Below are 17,676 nucleotides of genomic sequence, written 5' to 3'. Positions count from 1 at the left end.
TAGGTTCTTCTGATGGTTCCCTGGGCCTACCTGCTTAACAATGTGTTAAATAGAGAGCAAAGTTGTTTGAAGTTAGCACTAAGAAACATTTTAGCAGCAAACTCCTGTCAAAGGATTCAAAGTATATTTTTCTGACCTATTTGCCTTCAGATGCATGGTTCTCATAGAGTTCTCTCGCATAGAAAAAGAAGCCCAAAATAATGTTCCTCGTTATCAAAATACCACCTGGAAGCAGTCCCCGGCTGCCTGGGAGCTACTGGGTGGAGTGTCCGAGTTGCAGGTAATTGTCACACAACTCCTGCACTCTAAAGCCTGTGAATGGGTCTAGACTGATTCTATGATCACTCAATCCAGAACCTGCTGGCTCGTGGCTTGTTTCAGGGACTCCAGAAGCACTCAAGAGAATACCAAATTCCAGTTTGGTACTAACAATCTGGAATTTCCTAGAAGAAAAATGAGACCTTAGAATAAGAATATCCACCCAGATCTGTCCAAGCTTAAAGTGGGCCCCATACAAGGTGGACTCCATAAGGTGACTAAATACCCATGTGTTACAAAGCCATACTCTAGGGATGACCATGGCTTCTTTCTGGCATGGAAGAGAGCAAAACAGTTGCTCTAATTTTTGATGCCCTTATTACTAATGATAAGACCATGAAGAAATGTAAATGGCTCCCATAATGCTCAGCCATAATCTAGAAGTGATGTTCCCTGTGTATTTAGCTTCAGGTACTCTGAATAACAGTCTCAGACTTCTCACTAACTTTCCTTTATTGGAGTCTCTATGCAGGATTTCACTTACAGAAAACCAATTGATTGATGTCAATATTAATTACCAATATATAATATTAAGGTATCCAGCATTCATTATTACAAACACCCCGACACAATACTAGGCGAACACACCTTTCTTCTTATAAAAAGCTTATTTGAGAACTGCAAATGTTGGAGTAGGTTTGGTGGGTCCCAAATCCCAAAATCACCCCCCACGATGAGAAATGATAAATGTGGTGAGGGTACAGAGTAAAAATTTCTCAATTACTTATTTTCACAGAGCTATCCAGTTCTTCTCATCAGAATAACCACATTAATGGAATATTCCAACATACCTGTGAACCTTGTAATCCATCAGCTCCCTGAATACCTTGAGGTCCAGGATTTCCTGGTTCTCCCTATTGGACAAGAGTTTCCAGCATCAAGATTTTCTCCACATGAGTTTCCATATAGATTTTCTCTTTATGGTATGTAGGACATAGGTAGGACATAGGTACTATATTATTTGACTAGTGGCTTACCCCCTACTTTGCCTAGGATTTTTTTCTTCCAGATTGCCCAAGGAATGAACACAAAACTTCTTTCTTATTTTTAAAAAGAATTTCACTCTCATGTACATTAATTCCCAAATGCACATGCAAATCAGTCAAATTCACAGCACTTGGAATTGTGCGAGAATTCTTATCTGCAAGGCATCTTTGAAGGTTTTGCCCTTGATCAGGCCTATCCTGTTTTTTGGAGGTTGAATTATTGGTTGTGTTTCCTACTTGTTGGTGGGGATCACATCCGGTGCTGAGCACTTCCCATAGCACCCTCAATATTCATTTATCCCAGCACCATCTGCATAGGAGAAATGTTCTTGGTCCCCTCTACCCTAGAAGACAGGAAATAAAGGATACTTACCGGGGCACCTGGGGACCCTCTTCGGCCTTCCAGTCCCTGGAACAGAACAGACAAAATTGTCAGTTTGCCTGGATGGAGGGGCTCCTATGGGCAACCAGTCTCTCTCACTCCTTGATTGACATAAGTAGTGAGCAGCTCACAGAAAGGACTTCCCTGAGGCACTTTCCACACACAATATTTCACACTGGGTGCTTCACTGCAGATCAACATTTGGGGGATTGATTGCAAATTAATCTAAATGTCATCACAGATCAGCCGCCAGTCTGACGACCTCTGACCTTAATATTATGTTGGTAATTAATACTCAGGAGGCTGTTTGAAGAATCAAATCACCCCCCAAAGAATTGTCTTCTAATACTGCCTCTCAGGCAAACCCACAAAGCACTCTATATGAATTCCCCACAGAGAACAAGAATGTCATATCTGTCTCTCTGCCTTGGGCTTCTGAGTATACCTTAGCAAAGAGTGAAGCTGCTGGACATAGGGATTTCCTATGGGCACCTAAAGTTTGCCTCTATGGGATTCCACAGGAAGAAAGTGGCTGACAGCATCCCCTGCACTCTGTGATGGTCCAGATGTTACCACCAGGTTCACCAGAGAATAGCCAGGCTGATCCCTCAAGCCCCACCTGTCTGCTCCTTACCAGAGCAGCCACCTAGGGGCATCATCTGCCCTTCCCAGAGGTGACCAAGCCAGATGATTCAGGTCCCAGACTCCTATTTCTTTTCCCTTAAAATACAATAAAAATCTGCCCACTCACACCACCACAATCCCCACACCTTTAAGAGTACTCTGGAAACTTCTCGACCTCCCATTCACTTTGTGCTAAGATAAACAAACTTATGATTCCTCTAGGCACAAAACAAATACTTAAAACAACTCTATTAATTCATTTGCGGCATAGAAATTATTTCCATACTGCCATTTCCTTTTTTTTAAAAAAAAAAGAGAGAGTGAGAGAGAATTTTTTTAGCATTTGTTTTTTAGTTCTCGGCGGACACAACATCTTTGCTTGTATCCGTGGTGCTGAGGATCGAACCTGGGCCGAACACATGCCAGGCGAGCACGCTACCGCTTGAGCCACATCCCCAGCCCCTGCCATTTCCTTTTGACTGTCCACTACCTGAAGTTTCTTAGAATAAACACCCTGCCCAAATACCATCTCCACCAGTCTGACAGATGGCTAGAATTTTTCCATTAAAGTTCTGCCCTTTGACTCAAGATACTCTCCTTTTAAAATGCAAATGCACTTTAGGAGAAGTTGCCCAAGGTGACTTATCAGCTGATTGTAGCCAGATGTGACTAGACATGGAGGCTACTCTTTCTATGATCTCTCAATTCTGTCTCCATTAAAAACCCAGGATAAAATGTTTGTTGCATGTAACCTAGAAGTCAGGTAGTCTTGAACTCAGCTCTACTCTTTAAGCCTGTGAGACACAAGACACCTACACAATGAATCTCACCCGGGGTGGCCGGGCGCCCAGTCTCTGAAGTAAGACATCTAAGTGCAAATTCCAGCTCTGCCACTTATTAGCTGTTGTAACTTTGGGCATATTGCCTAAAGCTCCTTGATGTTCTCATCTGTAATATGGATATAACAATAGTTATCTGCCTCATGGACATAGTATCAGGCTTAAGCAAATTAATATTTGAAATAGATGGACCTGGTACAAAACACAGGATAAATATAAATATTTGTAAGGATTCTTCCTGTGTGGCAGGCAAAAGGTAACAGGACTGGAATACACATTCAAGTGTATTTTTTTTTCTTTTTTTTTTTTTAAGTGTATGTTCCAGTGAGCTGATCCATAGTTGTAGTGACAGCTGATGCTACATTTAATTTATACCTTTATACAAGTTGAAATTCTGTCATGCAGGAGGCAACGTCTGGAGTCTAGTTGTGTAGTTCAGAATCTGACAGCGTTTAAGAGGCTCTGACCCTCGTGCAGAATTCTGTCCTTCGTTGGAAGGGTGGTGGAGAGGGTCAAAAAGCTTCATGTGTTCCTAAGTCAACACTGCATTATTTAATTCCAAAGAAAAGAAGTCATAAAGGAGCCAATCAGCAGGAAAGTTTGGTAAAAGAGGAGGAGGGGACTGAGAACCTCCAGTCCTTAGAGTGACTTAAAAGTCATTGACTAGCCTATCCAAGGATGACCCCTACCCTACCCCAGCACCTCTTTTTTGAAAGTGCCTGATTAATGTATCAGTTATAAAGCTCCATCATATTGAAAGTATTTTCTCTTAAGCCAATAATACATATGTATCTTTAAAATCTTAATCTAAAAAATAATAATAATCTAAACAATAAATGGTTTAAGGAAATGGGCAGGCACTTCAGAGAAGAAGATATACAAGTGATCAGCAAATTTATGAAAAAATGTTCAACATCACTAGCAATTAGAGAAATGCAAATCAACTACTCTTAAGATTTCCTCTCACTCCAGTCAGAATGGCAATTATCAAAAAAATCAAGCACCAATAAGTGCTGGCAAGGATGTGGGGAAAAAGGTACACTTATTCATTGCTGGTGGGATTGCAAAATGGTACAACCATTTTGAAAAGCAGTATAGAGACACCTTAAAAAACTTGGAATGGAACCACCATTTGACCCAGCTATCCCACTTCCAGGGTTATACCCAAAGGACTTAAAAGCAGCATGCTACAGCGATGCAGCCACCTCAATGTTTATAGCAGCTTAATTCACAATAGATAAACTGTGGAATCGGCCTAGATGCCCCTCAGTAGATGAATAGAAAAAGAAACTGTGGTATATATACACAATAGAAGATTATTCAGCCTTAAAGAAGAAAGAAATCATGGCATTTGCAGGTAAAGGGATGGAGTTGGAGAATATCATGCTAAGTGGAAGTAAGCCAATCCCCAAAACCAAAGGCCAAATGGTTTCTCTGATAAGTGGATGTTGACCCAAGAGGGGCAGAACAGAGGAACTTTAGATTGAGCAGAGGGGAGGGAGGGCAAGGGAGGGAGTGTGTAGTGGGGAGACGGAGAAATGAGATGGACATTATTACCCCTATGCATAGGTATGATTGCACAAATGCTGTGACCCTACATCATGTACAACCATAAAAATGAAAAGTTGTGCTCTATTTGTGTAAAATTTTTTTTAAAAAAATCAATTTATTACATTTAGCTGATCTTGCTGCTTTACTGCTTCCTCTTATTAGATTTGAATTCTCTTATATGGAGAAAAGGGCAAAGTTCCAAAGAACGTCCCCAGAAGCACTGGGAAGCCTCAGTCATTGGATTTCACATCCTTTCCCTTCCTCAACATGATTCAAGATCAACAAAAGAGGGCCTGGGGCTGTAGCTCAGTGGTAGAGCACTTGCCTAGCACATGTGAGGCACTGGGTTCAATCCTCAGCACCAAAGAGAAATAAAAAATTAAACATTTTTTTAAAAATGATCAACAAAGGCAAGAGGCGGCAGAAAACTATCTCCTCTATGTATCCTAGAAAGAAGGGCGAGCAAGCAGCAGCCCACAGGAAAGATGAAAAGATTCCAAATTTATAATAGAAAAGAAAGCCAAATACATTCAGTTCCCTCTTGCACAAGACTGCCAAAACCAAGAACTTTGCCCATTATTCTCTTTTCATGATGTCCACACTGAGCACGAGACCGAGGAGTTTCTGACATTACAAATATCGTCCCTAACTTTAGTAGTTCATAGCGGGAAAGGTGATTTCTTGGTTGTTCTTTTCAAATATCAGGAAATCTAATGCCCCTGTTTTTGCCGTGATAGGCTTGATATCATATGGATGCTATCAAGTTACTCAAGGACATTGAAGTGGCCCCTGAGTTGACCCTAATCACCAGTGTTTTGGTCCATTCAAGAAGAATTTATTTGTGATTCCTCTTTTCCATTGGCAACATGTAAAGAGAAAGCATGTAATCTCCCAAATTCACACTATTCTGACATAGCTCACAGATGCTCAGATGCTAGGAGAGGGCGTTTATGCTCAAGTGATCAACTCTCTTCAAAGATATTCAAAAGCTTCTGGAAGGTGGAAAGGGAAAGGCGGACTCTATCACAGTGTTTCTCATCTGGGGAGATTTTTGACTCCCATTCCCACCCCCCACAATATCTCCACAGACATATGACAATATCTGAAGTCATTTCTGGATGTCACAAATAGAGAGGGGTTTGGGGTGGTGCTACTGACCTGCAGTAGGTAGAGATCAGAAATGTTGCAAAACACCCCCAATGTCTAGGGCCCCCACAAAGCATTGTCTGGCCCCAAATGTCAACAGTGCCAAGAGTTAGAACCCCTGAAAATGTGTGGTCCCTGGAATCAGATGACTCTGTAGCAACAAATAACTTGAAAGCCTCTATGGAACCTCCAAAGGATAGGAGGGAAAATAAGTGTCTGCAGAAACACTTACCCGGCTTCCTCTGGAACTAGGACTTCCTTGTGCACCCTTCTGCCCAGTTGTACCCTAAAAACACAATCATTCCCCCAAGATCATAAGGCAAAAGATTCTGAGTATTTAGAGGTATCAGTAATAATCATCAAATATTATTAAAACAGCAAAATGAAAGTGTCATGCTAGAATCATTCTGTATATTAATGCTGCTGGTTAGATAGTCATTAAGGAAGAAAAAGGTACAGGAACATATCCTGCCACTCCAAGTTTTCCCAAATGACATCACTTGCCAGAGATTTAATAATTTTCCCGTAAAAATGTAACCTGCCATGAACATGACTTATTTTAACAAAATAAGGCCCCTTTAAACATAGATATGTGTGTTCAATTACAGAAGGGTTATGCATTTTACTAATTTTTTGCTTAGCTCAATAATGAAGTTAATCAACTCATATATGTAAAATAGATCCAATTACTTGTCTTCCTTGTTCTCCTTTGGAGCCCTTTCTTCCTTTGATGTTACTGTTTCGGCCTGGATTACCCTAGAAGAAGATTTTAAAAGTAATTTAGAATCCAAAAATATCAGCTTCCTCACCCCAAATGGTATGCTGTTAAACTACTAAGGTTAAGGGACAAGAAGTGTGAGAAAATTCTCCAATTTGAAACTTAGGATTTTTTAAAGTATGCAAACAATACTTCCCCAGTTTGAAGGAAACGTAGTGATAAATGAAGAATCATAAGAGTCCTTACTATATAGTGATTTCCCCTGTAATGGCAGCCTCATTGATGCACTGGTCCAAAAATTCTTAGACCATTCCCTCAAAAGCATAATAAGATTCTCCTGTAATTGAATCTACAAATAGGGAGACTACAGGTCAGCAAGATTAGTAGTCCAACACACAACTCTATGGAAATGTCTCTCTAAAGGAAACTGAAAGTCTTAACATATCAAAAGGATTCCTAAGATAGAAATTTAGTTTCTAGTTCTGAACCTTTCAAATAATCAGGCCAGATCAGTCAAGGACGAATTTTTCCCAAAGAAGCCTCAGTCAACACCTACCACCCCACTCCTAAGACAAGCATTTGCCTATAGGTTAGCAGGAGACACAAAGGGAAAAGAGACGGAACTGGGGAGGAAGCGAACAATTCAGAAGCCACTGGACTTTAGGAACTTACAGGATCCCCTGGGAAGCCCTTCTCTCCATCTCCCCCAGGTGGACCTCTGGAACCTGGGCTGCCCTGAAAAATAAAATAAAATAAAATAAAATAAAATAAAACCAGCTTCTGTGTTAGCTTGTAGGAGACATTTATAATGATGTTATGTGTCAAGCAGTGTGTGGTGTGGTGGGGAGGGTAATCTGCCATATACAATGCTCCATGTTCTTCTATCTCAGCCAGGTTCCTGCAGACTTCTCAAGTTCATTTTTAAGCCTACGGTCAGGATGTTTGTTGTGAAAAGCATCTAGAGGACTAGCATTGGACTAAAGACGCTCTGCAGTGCAGGAAATGTTCTGTATCTGCACTGTTCATTATGGTAGTCACTATTGAACACCTGAAAAGTGGTAAGTGGAATTTTTAATTTTAATTAATTTAAATTTAATCCCATATGGCTGGTGGCTACTGTACTGGACATCTAGTCCATCTAGCAACTTCTGACATCTATAATCAAATTTCCCACTGAAAACTTCTACAGGGATTTTCTGTTTTCACCTGAAACTAACTGTTCCCAACTAAATTTGCCCAAGCCAGGATCCTTGCAGGCATTTAAACCAACTCCCCATGTCCTGCTCCTCTGGTCACCTTGACCTGGATATCTTATGTCCCAGAGCCAGGACTAGGGTAAGCCAAGAGAGGCTCCTAGGGTACAAAATTTAGAGGGGAACCCCCTCTGCCTAACCCTGACAGTGAGTGCCTCCTTTCCCCTCCAGGGTGCCCTGCTTGCTGCACCCCAGCCTGCACCCTGCTATGTTCTTACTGTCCTATAGACAGACATTCTTATGCCATTGCTTCACTTGAAGGCTTTGTCCCTCCTCATCTCCATTACTATAGATCCACCTCTCATCCTTCCTTGCATCCAAGTCATCTCCAACACAACTTCTACACTACTGTGAAGTAATATTTCTAAAATGCAAATTTAATCATGATACTTCTGCTCAAAAATCTTTCAATGGCTCATCATTGCCTAATGGGTAAAAGTCAAACTCCTCCACATAGTTCAGCGGTGCCATCCTGATCTCTTCCTGCCACCTCCTGAACCTGGTTTCCTGCCTATTCTCTAATGCTCCCTCCCCAAAAAAAGACAACATGCAGCGCCCCCAAGCCACTTGTCTTTGGCCGTGCTGTTCTTTCACCTGAAGAGGTTTTCCTCCACATCTTGGCCTTGCTAATTGCTGTTCATATTCAACTCTGGGAACCTTTCCTCTAAGAATACTCCTGGATACCCCCCACCCTGAGGCAGAGTTAGGTGCTCTTCTCTGGACTCTTACCCAGCTGCCTACAATGTGACCCCAGTCACATCCTAATGATATATCTGTCTCCCCACTACATTGTGGGATCCTTGAGGACAAGGACTGTGTGGTTCACCTCTGATTTTTTAGCACATAATTCAGTGTCTGGCATATGACAGGTGCTCAAAAATATTTGATAAATAAATGGATAAGAACATAAAAAATAGAGTTGCCTAGAATCAAGTAGGTATACATTAATAGATGTTAAAATGAATTTAAAATTTTTAAAAAAAATGTTCCACTGTGATTTGCTCTACCAAGGCCAGCAAAATAACTTTCTCTTGCTTTTTTTTTTTCCTCTCTGAGGCCATAAAGAGAACACAGATGCTATCAATGGACAAAAGCATTCATCTTCAGACTTCAGAAAAACATGCCCATAGAAGGACCTAACATGCTTTGAATTCTTCTAGCTGAAAACTTTTTAATATCACATAGTTAACACACTTACCCCAAACAAAAATACAGCATCTATTCCTAGGTAATAGGCTTTCATTCTGCTGTTGAGTCAGCTGTTAATATTATCCCAACAGTGAGTGACACACCACAATTAGGACTATCTCTGTCACCAAATGCTCCTTCTTTGATGTACACAAAAGTGTTACCTGAGATCCTGGATCACCCTTTTCTCCTTTTCCTCCAGGAAGCCCATGAAAGCCCTAAAAGAAGAAAAAGAAAATTCCTGTTTTTAAAAAAGTCTCAACCTCATGATGGTGCTATGATAATGTGAAGAAAAATGGCTTACCTCTTCCCCATCAAGCCCATCAATCCCATCTTCTCCATGTTCTCCCTGAGAGACAAGGACGAACAATAGTCAGGTAAAGGGGTGGGGGCGTCTCTGCCATGCACTTATTGGGAAACTCATCCCTTTAGGAAATCAAACATGACTGAGAAGAAATTATGATACCTTATATCCAGAAAATCCTTTGGCTCCCTGCAAAAGAATAAATATCTGTCACTAATGTATCTAGGACAAAGTGTGGATTTATAGACTGTAGCAGGAAGGAGCTGCCTTGCTAAGGAGAGGGACTATGTAGCTCTTTATTCACTCTGGCTATATATCTGCAAAGGGGTTATAGATGGAATTTAACCAATGCTCAAGACTCCTTAAGATTATTAAGAATAGAATTAATCTGCTAACAAGGAATCCAATAGGTGTAACTGGAGAAAGGGAAAAGGAAGGGAAGATAGAAAATGAGGGAGTGTCGGAATGCAGGAGAGAGGAAGAGGGTGTTACAGGGAATGAAAATAGCATTTCCAGCAGAACTTTACCTTTTGACCCCGTATCCCGGGACATCCTGCAATTCCTCTGTCTCCTTGGGGTCCAGTGTCTCCTCGTCTTCCCTAAGAAAAGGAATCCGAACAGATATTCAAAGTGACACTTTTAATAGAAGCTGCTAGCAATTTGCTTTCAGAGTGTCGAGCCAGAGTCCACGAGCATGCCAAGTTTTAGGCAAAGCAATTCCTCCTGCAACTTGTTCATTTAAATCTACCCTTTTCCCCCTCGATTCACTTATTTTCCCTGTCAGTCTTCAGAGCTTCCTAGCAGATTCAAGGTCACAAATAGGTGCAGAATGAGCTCAGCCACGTCACTCCCTCATCAGACAGTGCAGCCAAAGGTTGGGAAGTAACTTCACTTTCTAGCCACATTCCTAGGACTCCAGTAAGATGCTGGCCCTGACCTCTTGCCTAGTTTCCTAATGCTGTACTGGGAAAGTCAACACGGATGACACAAGTCCAGGAGACCAGAGCTGAGCGGAAACTGTGCACAGAAAGTGACACTATGGCAAGGATGAGAGCACAGAGGCAGAAGAGCCAGTCCTGGTAGGCAGTGTCACCAGGTTAAAGATGCCCAAAGTCAGACCTGTCAAAAGGGAAAGAGCTCTCTAGGTCAAAGATGTGCATGTCCACCACTAACCCTGCTTCTCCCAAGAAATATTAAAATATGATAAATGCCAGAGTAAAATGAATTTCAAGAGAAGGACAACTGCATGCTCCTTGAGGGCAAGCCCCCTGCCCCCAGCCCTTTCACTTTGTGTCTCTCATGGCTGGCTCGGGTCTGGGTGCATAACAGTTACTCTTAGTTTGCAACAGAATAATAATTGTTTAGCAATGAACTAATTCTTCCCTTCCCGATAAGAGAGGTGACAAGTGATTTTCCTTTTCCCTGCTTTGCTTTCTTTATTCAGAGGATTATTCCCTGTAAAAGCCCCCAAGTCTTGCTCACGGCCACAGGTTGCTGAGAGCTCCCTAAGTCTTATAACTTCCCATTGCCTGGGCTCTCAGCCAGACAAATGGGTCACACTATTTCCCATACTCAAAGTGCCCCCGAGTGGCTTGGTGGTCTCTAAGAGCCCTTTGGGTATAAGGTGAGAGACGAGAGTACTTTCCTTGATGGTTATCTTGTAAGGTATGGGTCAGCATTAGAGTCCTAGAGGAATTCATAACATGTTTACAATGAGAACAAGACTCAAGAAGTTAAGTATCTTGTTCAAGGTTTCACAGCGAGGTCTCATTCCAGAGTCTGACCTTTTAAACATTATAAACTTGCTGTCCAGACGAGGAGCTGGCCTTGATTCTAAAGGGATGGAGATCTAATCACAATGCTTTCAGAACTTTCCCTATCCCAAATGGAACCATCCAACGGCTCTTGGTTCCTCCAAATTCCACTCATAATTTGGTTTAGGAACAAAGTGAGAGTTCTGGTTGTACTGTCCAATACCGAGGTTCACAGACCTCTATAGCATTTCACCATGAAGCCACACCTTGCAGGGCCCACTTCCTTTTCTTGGAGGGACATATGCTCCAGCTCTGGCTGAAGGCCACATACTAATAAGCACTAGATTTCAGGTCTAAAGAGAACTCTGCAGCAGATAACCTGCTGCATCCTGCTTAGGGTAGAGAGGAAGAAGCCCAGCTTCCGAACATTGATTGAAAAACATGCCAATCTACATGTCTGTGAACCCGTTCCCTCTCTGTTCCCAATCTTAGATTTAGGAAAACAAGCCTTTCCCTAAAAATGCAATTAAAATTTTAAATAAAACCCCAAACTACCCTTCTGTATGAACATAAAGCTTTTCATGGAAAAGAGGATATGTGCAGGTGGCAGGAGGAGAAGTCTCAAAAACTTACAGGGTCTCCATCTTCTCCTCTGTGTCCTCTGCTGCCTTTCAGACCTGAAAACCCCTGGAAGGGAAGAGAAAAGTGAAATTTAGACATTCCCCATGAATTCAAACTTGTGAAGTTCCTGGGCATTCTAAGCAAGATCCTCCCTTCCACATGATTTGAGTTTGCAGATGTGGCTGCCAGGGTCTGGAGCTGGTTTCTGTCCTTGCACTCATCTCTGAAGCCCCTTTGCAGACGGTTGACCCTCCTATTGCCAGCAGGAGGGTGACCCTTGGAAACCTCCTTGCCGATAGGGGTCAACAGGGCCATTCCCATGTCTGAGGGATTTGCAGGGAGTACATCTGTGACTGCCATCATTTTTTAACAGGCAAATCAATAACATGTCCAAAGGGATCATCTTATTTTCCCCTGCTTTTTTGCGAGCTCAGATTAGAACAAGCACTTCCAACACTGCGGTTGTACATATTCACATTGCCGTGATCCCTCCCTCAGCCTCATAGGTTATTTGTGGCAAAGATTCATTTGAGGTTTGGCTTCCCCGCCTCTAACACAGATCCCCACCTTTTGCTCAGTCTACTAGGGAGGCTGTGCTCCTAGAATATAAATCTTCTATTGACCCGAGAGAGGAGTCCTTGCTAAACAAAACATCACGATAGAGTAGAAAGATTCCATACAAAGGATCTTCCCACAAGGATGGATAATGCAGAAATCATGAGCAAATATTATCATTAATCTCTTTTTTTAAAAGTCCTTTTTACTGTGATGTCGAAAATACATTTGAAAATGCACATAAAATGAATAAAATATAAAAATTCAACTTAATTATTATAAGATGAACTTTATTCAATAATTTTTAACAATTATCCTATGTAAAGAGTGTGCAGTTCATCACCAAGATTGAGGATTAGAACATTACCAGTCCCGGGCCTAGTGCCCACTCCCATCACAAACTACTGGATTCTGCCACTCTCCCCCCACTCCACCCCAGGAGTACACTCCTGGTGTGTTGGATATTTCCTTGCCTTTTCCAAATATTTCACCACTTAAATATTCATCCCTAGATACTATATTTAGTTTCTTCTCTTTTCAAACTTTTATAAATGATATCATACCATTTTTAATACAGACCATATGTATTCTTCTATGTTTTGCTTCTTTCGGTCATTACTAAGTTGGTCAAATTTATTCACATTCTTATGTGTAGCTGTAGTTCATTCATTTGCATTGGGTATTATAGAGTATTTCATTGAAAATGCCATGATATATTTATATTCTGTTGTTGTGTGATTGATCTTTCATAATTTGTTGTTTTAAAGGCCTATTAACCTACAATGCTCTGATTTTTTGCAGTTCAATTTTGTTCCGTTGCTGATAAAGCACAACTCTCTCCACTATTTTTAATACCTTTCAGGCTGTCAATAGCAAATACAAAAGTGTAAATCGCAGAACCAACAAGCAACATCACTAAGAATGTCTGAGAGAAGGGGGAATCATTCTTAGCAGCATTATCAAAAATGAGTCCTTGAACTGGCTCCTACAAAAAAAAAAAAAAGTCACATGAAATGCCCAAAGCAATTACATTAGTATGAAGGAGAGGTCACAAATTCAACCACTCAGTCTCAGTCTCACCCACACCAAAGCAAGGGACACTGGAAAAAAGAGTATCCCAACTGAATAGTACCTTAAAGCCTTGTAGTCCTCTGCTCCCATGAGGTCCCGGAACCCCTGGACATTTGCAAAATTCACAGCAGCAAGCCCTCTCTGCAATGTTTCCCTAGAAAGGAACAAATAAGCAGGTGTGCAACAATTATCAGGAATTTTGTTACCTAAGAATCATATTCACCCAAATCAATCCATCACCTACAAGCCTACCTCCTGCCTTTAAATAAGGCATTTCAGAGAATAAGAGCTGCTTTTGAACTTAATACTGCAGAGAGGGCACCAGGCTAACAACTTCATTGGCAACATCCCCTCTCCAAAGGAAATGATCTCTATTATTGAACGGGCACAGAGTATACAGATGACCACAGGCCAAGTTTGCCCAAGACTTTTGGCTCTTAGTTAACAATATCCTAAAACAGGAATTTCTACAGCATAAACTGTTGGGAGCTTTATAATTTGATTAGGGGTTGGTTGGTCCTCAGTTCCCTAGGCATTCATTTAGTGAAATAACAAAGAATGAAATGATATGCAAACTATAAAACATGATGTTCTGGTCTTTCACACGTTTTTATTGACCATGTGATTCATTTACTGGGCCAAGCAAAAGTAGTCTTTTCGGAAATAGCAAATTCCAATTTAGTTCTCATGGCATTTAGAATAACTGGATTTTTCGACAACTCACCAGGTACTGTGAGAGCAGGCTGCCCAGTTCCATCATTCCAATGGTCAAGTGAGTCCTATAATCAAATCCTTTTCCAAATTCAAAGCTGGAAAACTCATCATGAGCAGTTGTGTTAAGGGACACCACCAGCAGACCATCAAGTCCTATTTGGTAAAAACAGCAGATATAAAAATCAAAGATTTGTACATGAAAACAGAATTTCCACTCAGTGAACATTATCCAAAGGGGTGGTGGGGATCATAAGAGGAAGCCGGACTTCCAACATATGAAGAAGCCAACAGCAGATTTGCCTGCATTTCTGAATATACATCAGACTGTGGTCTCTGACTTTAGCAAGAAATGTCCCTGAGAAAAAGAATTCAAAAGAAACTATTTACAAATCTATTGACAAACACTAATGGAAAAAAAAAAACACTGTGTTCGACATCTCACCACCAATTTAGATGCAACTCTTGGGCATTCAAAGGTGATTTTTTTAAAAGGGGTATTGTTCATCTTCAGAGGGTTTTTCCTGAAATTTCCTGTATGTAAGTTAATGACAGTTCTCAAGTTATCTCCACTTCCAAGCACTCCTGAGAGCGTAAGGAAGCCCAGGGTGATTCCAGTCTCAGCTGAACTTCTGATCACGTACAGTACATGCACTCATTCACTCACTTATTAAGGCATCCAATAGTTCATTTCCTCTAACTGTTCTTAAGCAAATATTTATTTCTTAGGAGCCTGTTATGTACTAGTCATTGAATCAAGGATGCAAGATGAGTAGGTCAGGAATACCCCTTCCCATTGGAGTTCATGAACAAGGAGATGGACAAGAATCAGAGAGTCGCCCCAGAGATAAGTGCTCTGAGAAGGAGTGCCAGGGTGCTCTGAAAGCCCTGAGGGGAAGCTCTTTAGTCTTGGAGGGTCATGGAAGGTTCTTGGAGAAACAGATGCTTAGGCTAATTCTAAAGGATGAATGGAAATTGGTCTAGAGAAAAGAACCAAAGATGGAAGACGGAAAGGACTGGAGAGGAGGGGAGTTGGGCAGAGCTCTACATAAGATAGGGAGGAATGAAGCTCTAAAGTACCTTGGAGGAGGGGGAGGAAATGTTCTCTGTGCCTGGAACCCTGAGTGTGAGGAAAGAATTAAGATTGGGTGGGGGAAGAGGCTGGCATCTGCAGCGTCTCAGGCCCATATTAAGGAAGTGTATACATATTCCAAGAACAGTGAGAAGGTGTTGAAGGGGTCAGAACAGAGAAAGTAACACACCCCAGAAATAAAGTCCCAAAATTCTGTGGCCTCTAGGGAGGTTGTCTGTGCCAGATGAGTCCCAGAAGACAGTTTGGGGCTCTACCAAGAATTCTCAAATGATGCTTCCCATTTGACAATGAGTGGCAACTCCACTTCACTGCATAGTCCTCTCAACTTCTGCACCTAGATTCCAGTTCCATCCAGAACCATGACGTGGACACAATGTGTAGAGTAAGAAGTCTGAGCTGCTATCTTCCAAAAGGACAATCAGAAACAACAGGAGGTGTCTCAAGGTCAGGCTTTCTAGAAGCAGAATCTGAGAGGGGTTAATCTGAGAGGAAAGCATGGTTAATAAGAGAGAAAATAAGAAGGGGAAGGTGTAAGCAGGGATACATCTCAGCAAAGTCTTGCCGTTGGCCTGATTCATGAGGAACTCCAGAATATGAATTGTACCGAAGTTGATTCATTTGAGGTTAGGGTGCTGGTCTTTTGTATCCCTATATCATTGATGGCCCAACTTACCAAGATGGGGCATGGTATAATCCCTCCCTCACTCCCAATATGTCCATACACAATTCAGGTCGGTCAAGGACATGCTCCGGTAGGTCACAGATATAAGCACTTGGCCATAGCATTGTGCAGCATTTCGGGGAGGAGTGCAGGGCTGATCAAGATCCTTTGGACAAGGACCCAACAGAATCTGCTGCAAATGGCCAGACATATCCCAAAATCTAGAGCACCCTAGTGAGGACAGAGACTTGCTCTGCATATTCATTGCTTAAATTTTCAACTCGATACCTGCTTCTCTGAGCCTGTCCGATTCGTTTTCAAGCATCATTGTGCTCTCTCCCTGGAGACCATCCGAAAAGATGAGCAACACCTAGAGAAAGAGGAAAGCAAAGAATGGGATGATGTGAAAGCTAGTGATATAACTGGGGAAGGAATGGGAGATAGAATGAAACACACATACCTGGCCCCGGGATGCAGATGTATCCCGAAATGTATCCCATAGCGACTGTAAGAACTGTGCATTCAGATGAGTGGGCCCCCTGAGGGTGACTTGGCGTAAGCTGTCAAATATTGCTTTCTGGTAGATTTGGAATTCAGCAAGGGATTCTTGGTCACTGTTCACCTTAAAAGCCAGGCTCACCTGTGCCTCTGCACCTGCCCCACAGCTCACCCCCCTGATGGAGGTGATGTCTTCTAAGATGTTTGGGAGGTATGATTCCAACCGGGGGTGGCCCTGGAACAAAGTCTGCCCCTGCAGGTGAGTGGAAATGTCGAACCCGACCACTATGTCCACAAAGCAATCTGGAGATGAAAGGAAACAAGACTAGATTAATGAGTGGATAGAAATAAGGAAAGGTAGAGAAAAGGAAATGCTGTCATGCTTCAGAGTTGGAGTCTAGAGGCTCTCTCTTACCCAAAAATTGTTCAAGAAGAAAGACACTCGTTGCTCTACTAACACATAACACAAGTGTTCCTCTCCTCTGTCCCCTTTCAAATATCACGCATTCCTATAGCTGCTAGAAGTTCAAACCATAGTGTAGTCTCATTCACAGTGGTTTTGGGTGTGTGTGTGCATTTTAATTCTTTATTGATAATATATTCTCATTCATGCAATCATAACATAATAAATATTTGAACTCTTCTAGAGATCTTAGTTTCCAGAGGTCACAAATGCAAATGGTTGCAAAGGCTAGGTGGATAATACAGATGAGTCCAGTGAGCAGAACATGAGGACAATGATCTGGAGGGCAAGAACCCACCCCTGCATCTGCTCAGTGTTCAGCTCCAGCTCAGAGTAGCCTCATGGGAAATGGGGCCTATTCTTGTTTAATCTTCCGATTTTTCAAAGAGGAATCTGAAATCCACATTTTTTAAATATAAAATTTCCACTTTGTTAATGCTGTAGATTAATTTAATAATTGTCACGTGTGGACAGAAGAAGCAAACTGCATGATGTGCAAGTGGCCATCTGGTCACCTCTGATCCTGTCTAGTTGCTCATTTTCCAGATGAGGGGACAGAAATTTATGAAGGTTATTGTTCCTGCCCTAAATTAGAATTCTGGCTTTCTGGCTCCAGGTCCAGGGCTCTTTCTATCTCTCTCATTTGCCTCCACTTGAGCACTTGAATGGGTTGTAAAAGATCTGAGGCACTAGAAAAAAAAATGACACATCTTTTGAAGGATGCTTCCATCACAACAAGCCTAGAAACAAATACTCCGAGGAATTCCTGCAAGTTGTGCAGATTTCACAAGATGTGGAATGTTTCCTGACATGCTGTCCTCCCGATCTCCAAACTGACAGAACCTGAGTCCCCCAAGGCTGCTGTCAGCTGCAACTGAAGAGTGACGACCACATTAGAACCTTGCTCTCCATTTCATTGTCCTCACACTCTGCCCCCTTG

The 17,676-nt window shown here is 41.8% G+C and overlaps 1 protein-coding gene across 1 annotated transcript in view; it reads right to left on the bottom strand.

The window, feature by feature from the left end:
* The window catches only part of Col6a5 (collagen type VI alpha 5 chain), a 137,993-nt gene that overhangs the window by 59,036 nt on the left and 61,281 nt on the right, over positions 1 to 17,676 (bottom strand). The window contains exons 9-22 of the mRNA XM_005326998.5: positions 16,236 to 16,576; positions 16,064 to 16,145; positions 14,035 to 14,177; positions 13,372 to 13,464; positions 11,697 to 11,750; positions 9,837 to 9,908; positions 9,472 to 9,498; positions 9,310 to 9,354; positions 9,170 to 9,223; positions 7,237 to 7,299; positions 6,537 to 6,602; positions 6,079 to 6,132; positions 1,678 to 1,713; positions 1,110 to 1,172 (exon numbers count right to left, since the gene is read on the bottom strand). Coding sequence (XP_005327055.2) covers positions 1,110 to 1,172; positions 1,678 to 1,713; positions 6,079 to 6,132; positions 6,537 to 6,602; positions 7,237 to 7,299; positions 9,170 to 9,223; positions 9,310 to 9,354; positions 9,472 to 9,498; positions 9,837 to 9,908; positions 11,697 to 11,750; positions 13,372 to 13,464; positions 14,035 to 14,177; positions 16,064 to 16,145; positions 16,236 to 16,576 — 1,193 coding nt within the window. The remainder of the gene's footprint in view (positions 1 to 1,109; positions 1,173 to 1,677; positions 1,714 to 6,078; positions 6,133 to 6,536; positions 6,603 to 7,236; positions 7,300 to 9,169; positions 9,224 to 9,309; positions 9,355 to 9,471; positions 9,499 to 9,836; positions 9,909 to 11,696; positions 11,751 to 13,371; positions 13,465 to 14,034; positions 14,178 to 16,063; positions 16,146 to 16,235; positions 16,577 to 17,676) is intronic.

This window comes from Ictidomys tridecemlineatus, chromosome 3 (assembly GCF_052094955.1).
Source record: "Ictidomys tridecemlineatus isolate mIctTri1 chromosome 3, mIctTri1.hap1, whole genome shotgun sequence".
Classification (NCBI taxonomy): domain Eukaryota; kingdom Metazoa; phylum Chordata; class Mammalia; order Rodentia; family Sciuridae; genus Ictidomys; species Ictidomys tridecemlineatus.
This window is presented reverse-complemented; position numbering and strand designations above follow the sequence as displayed.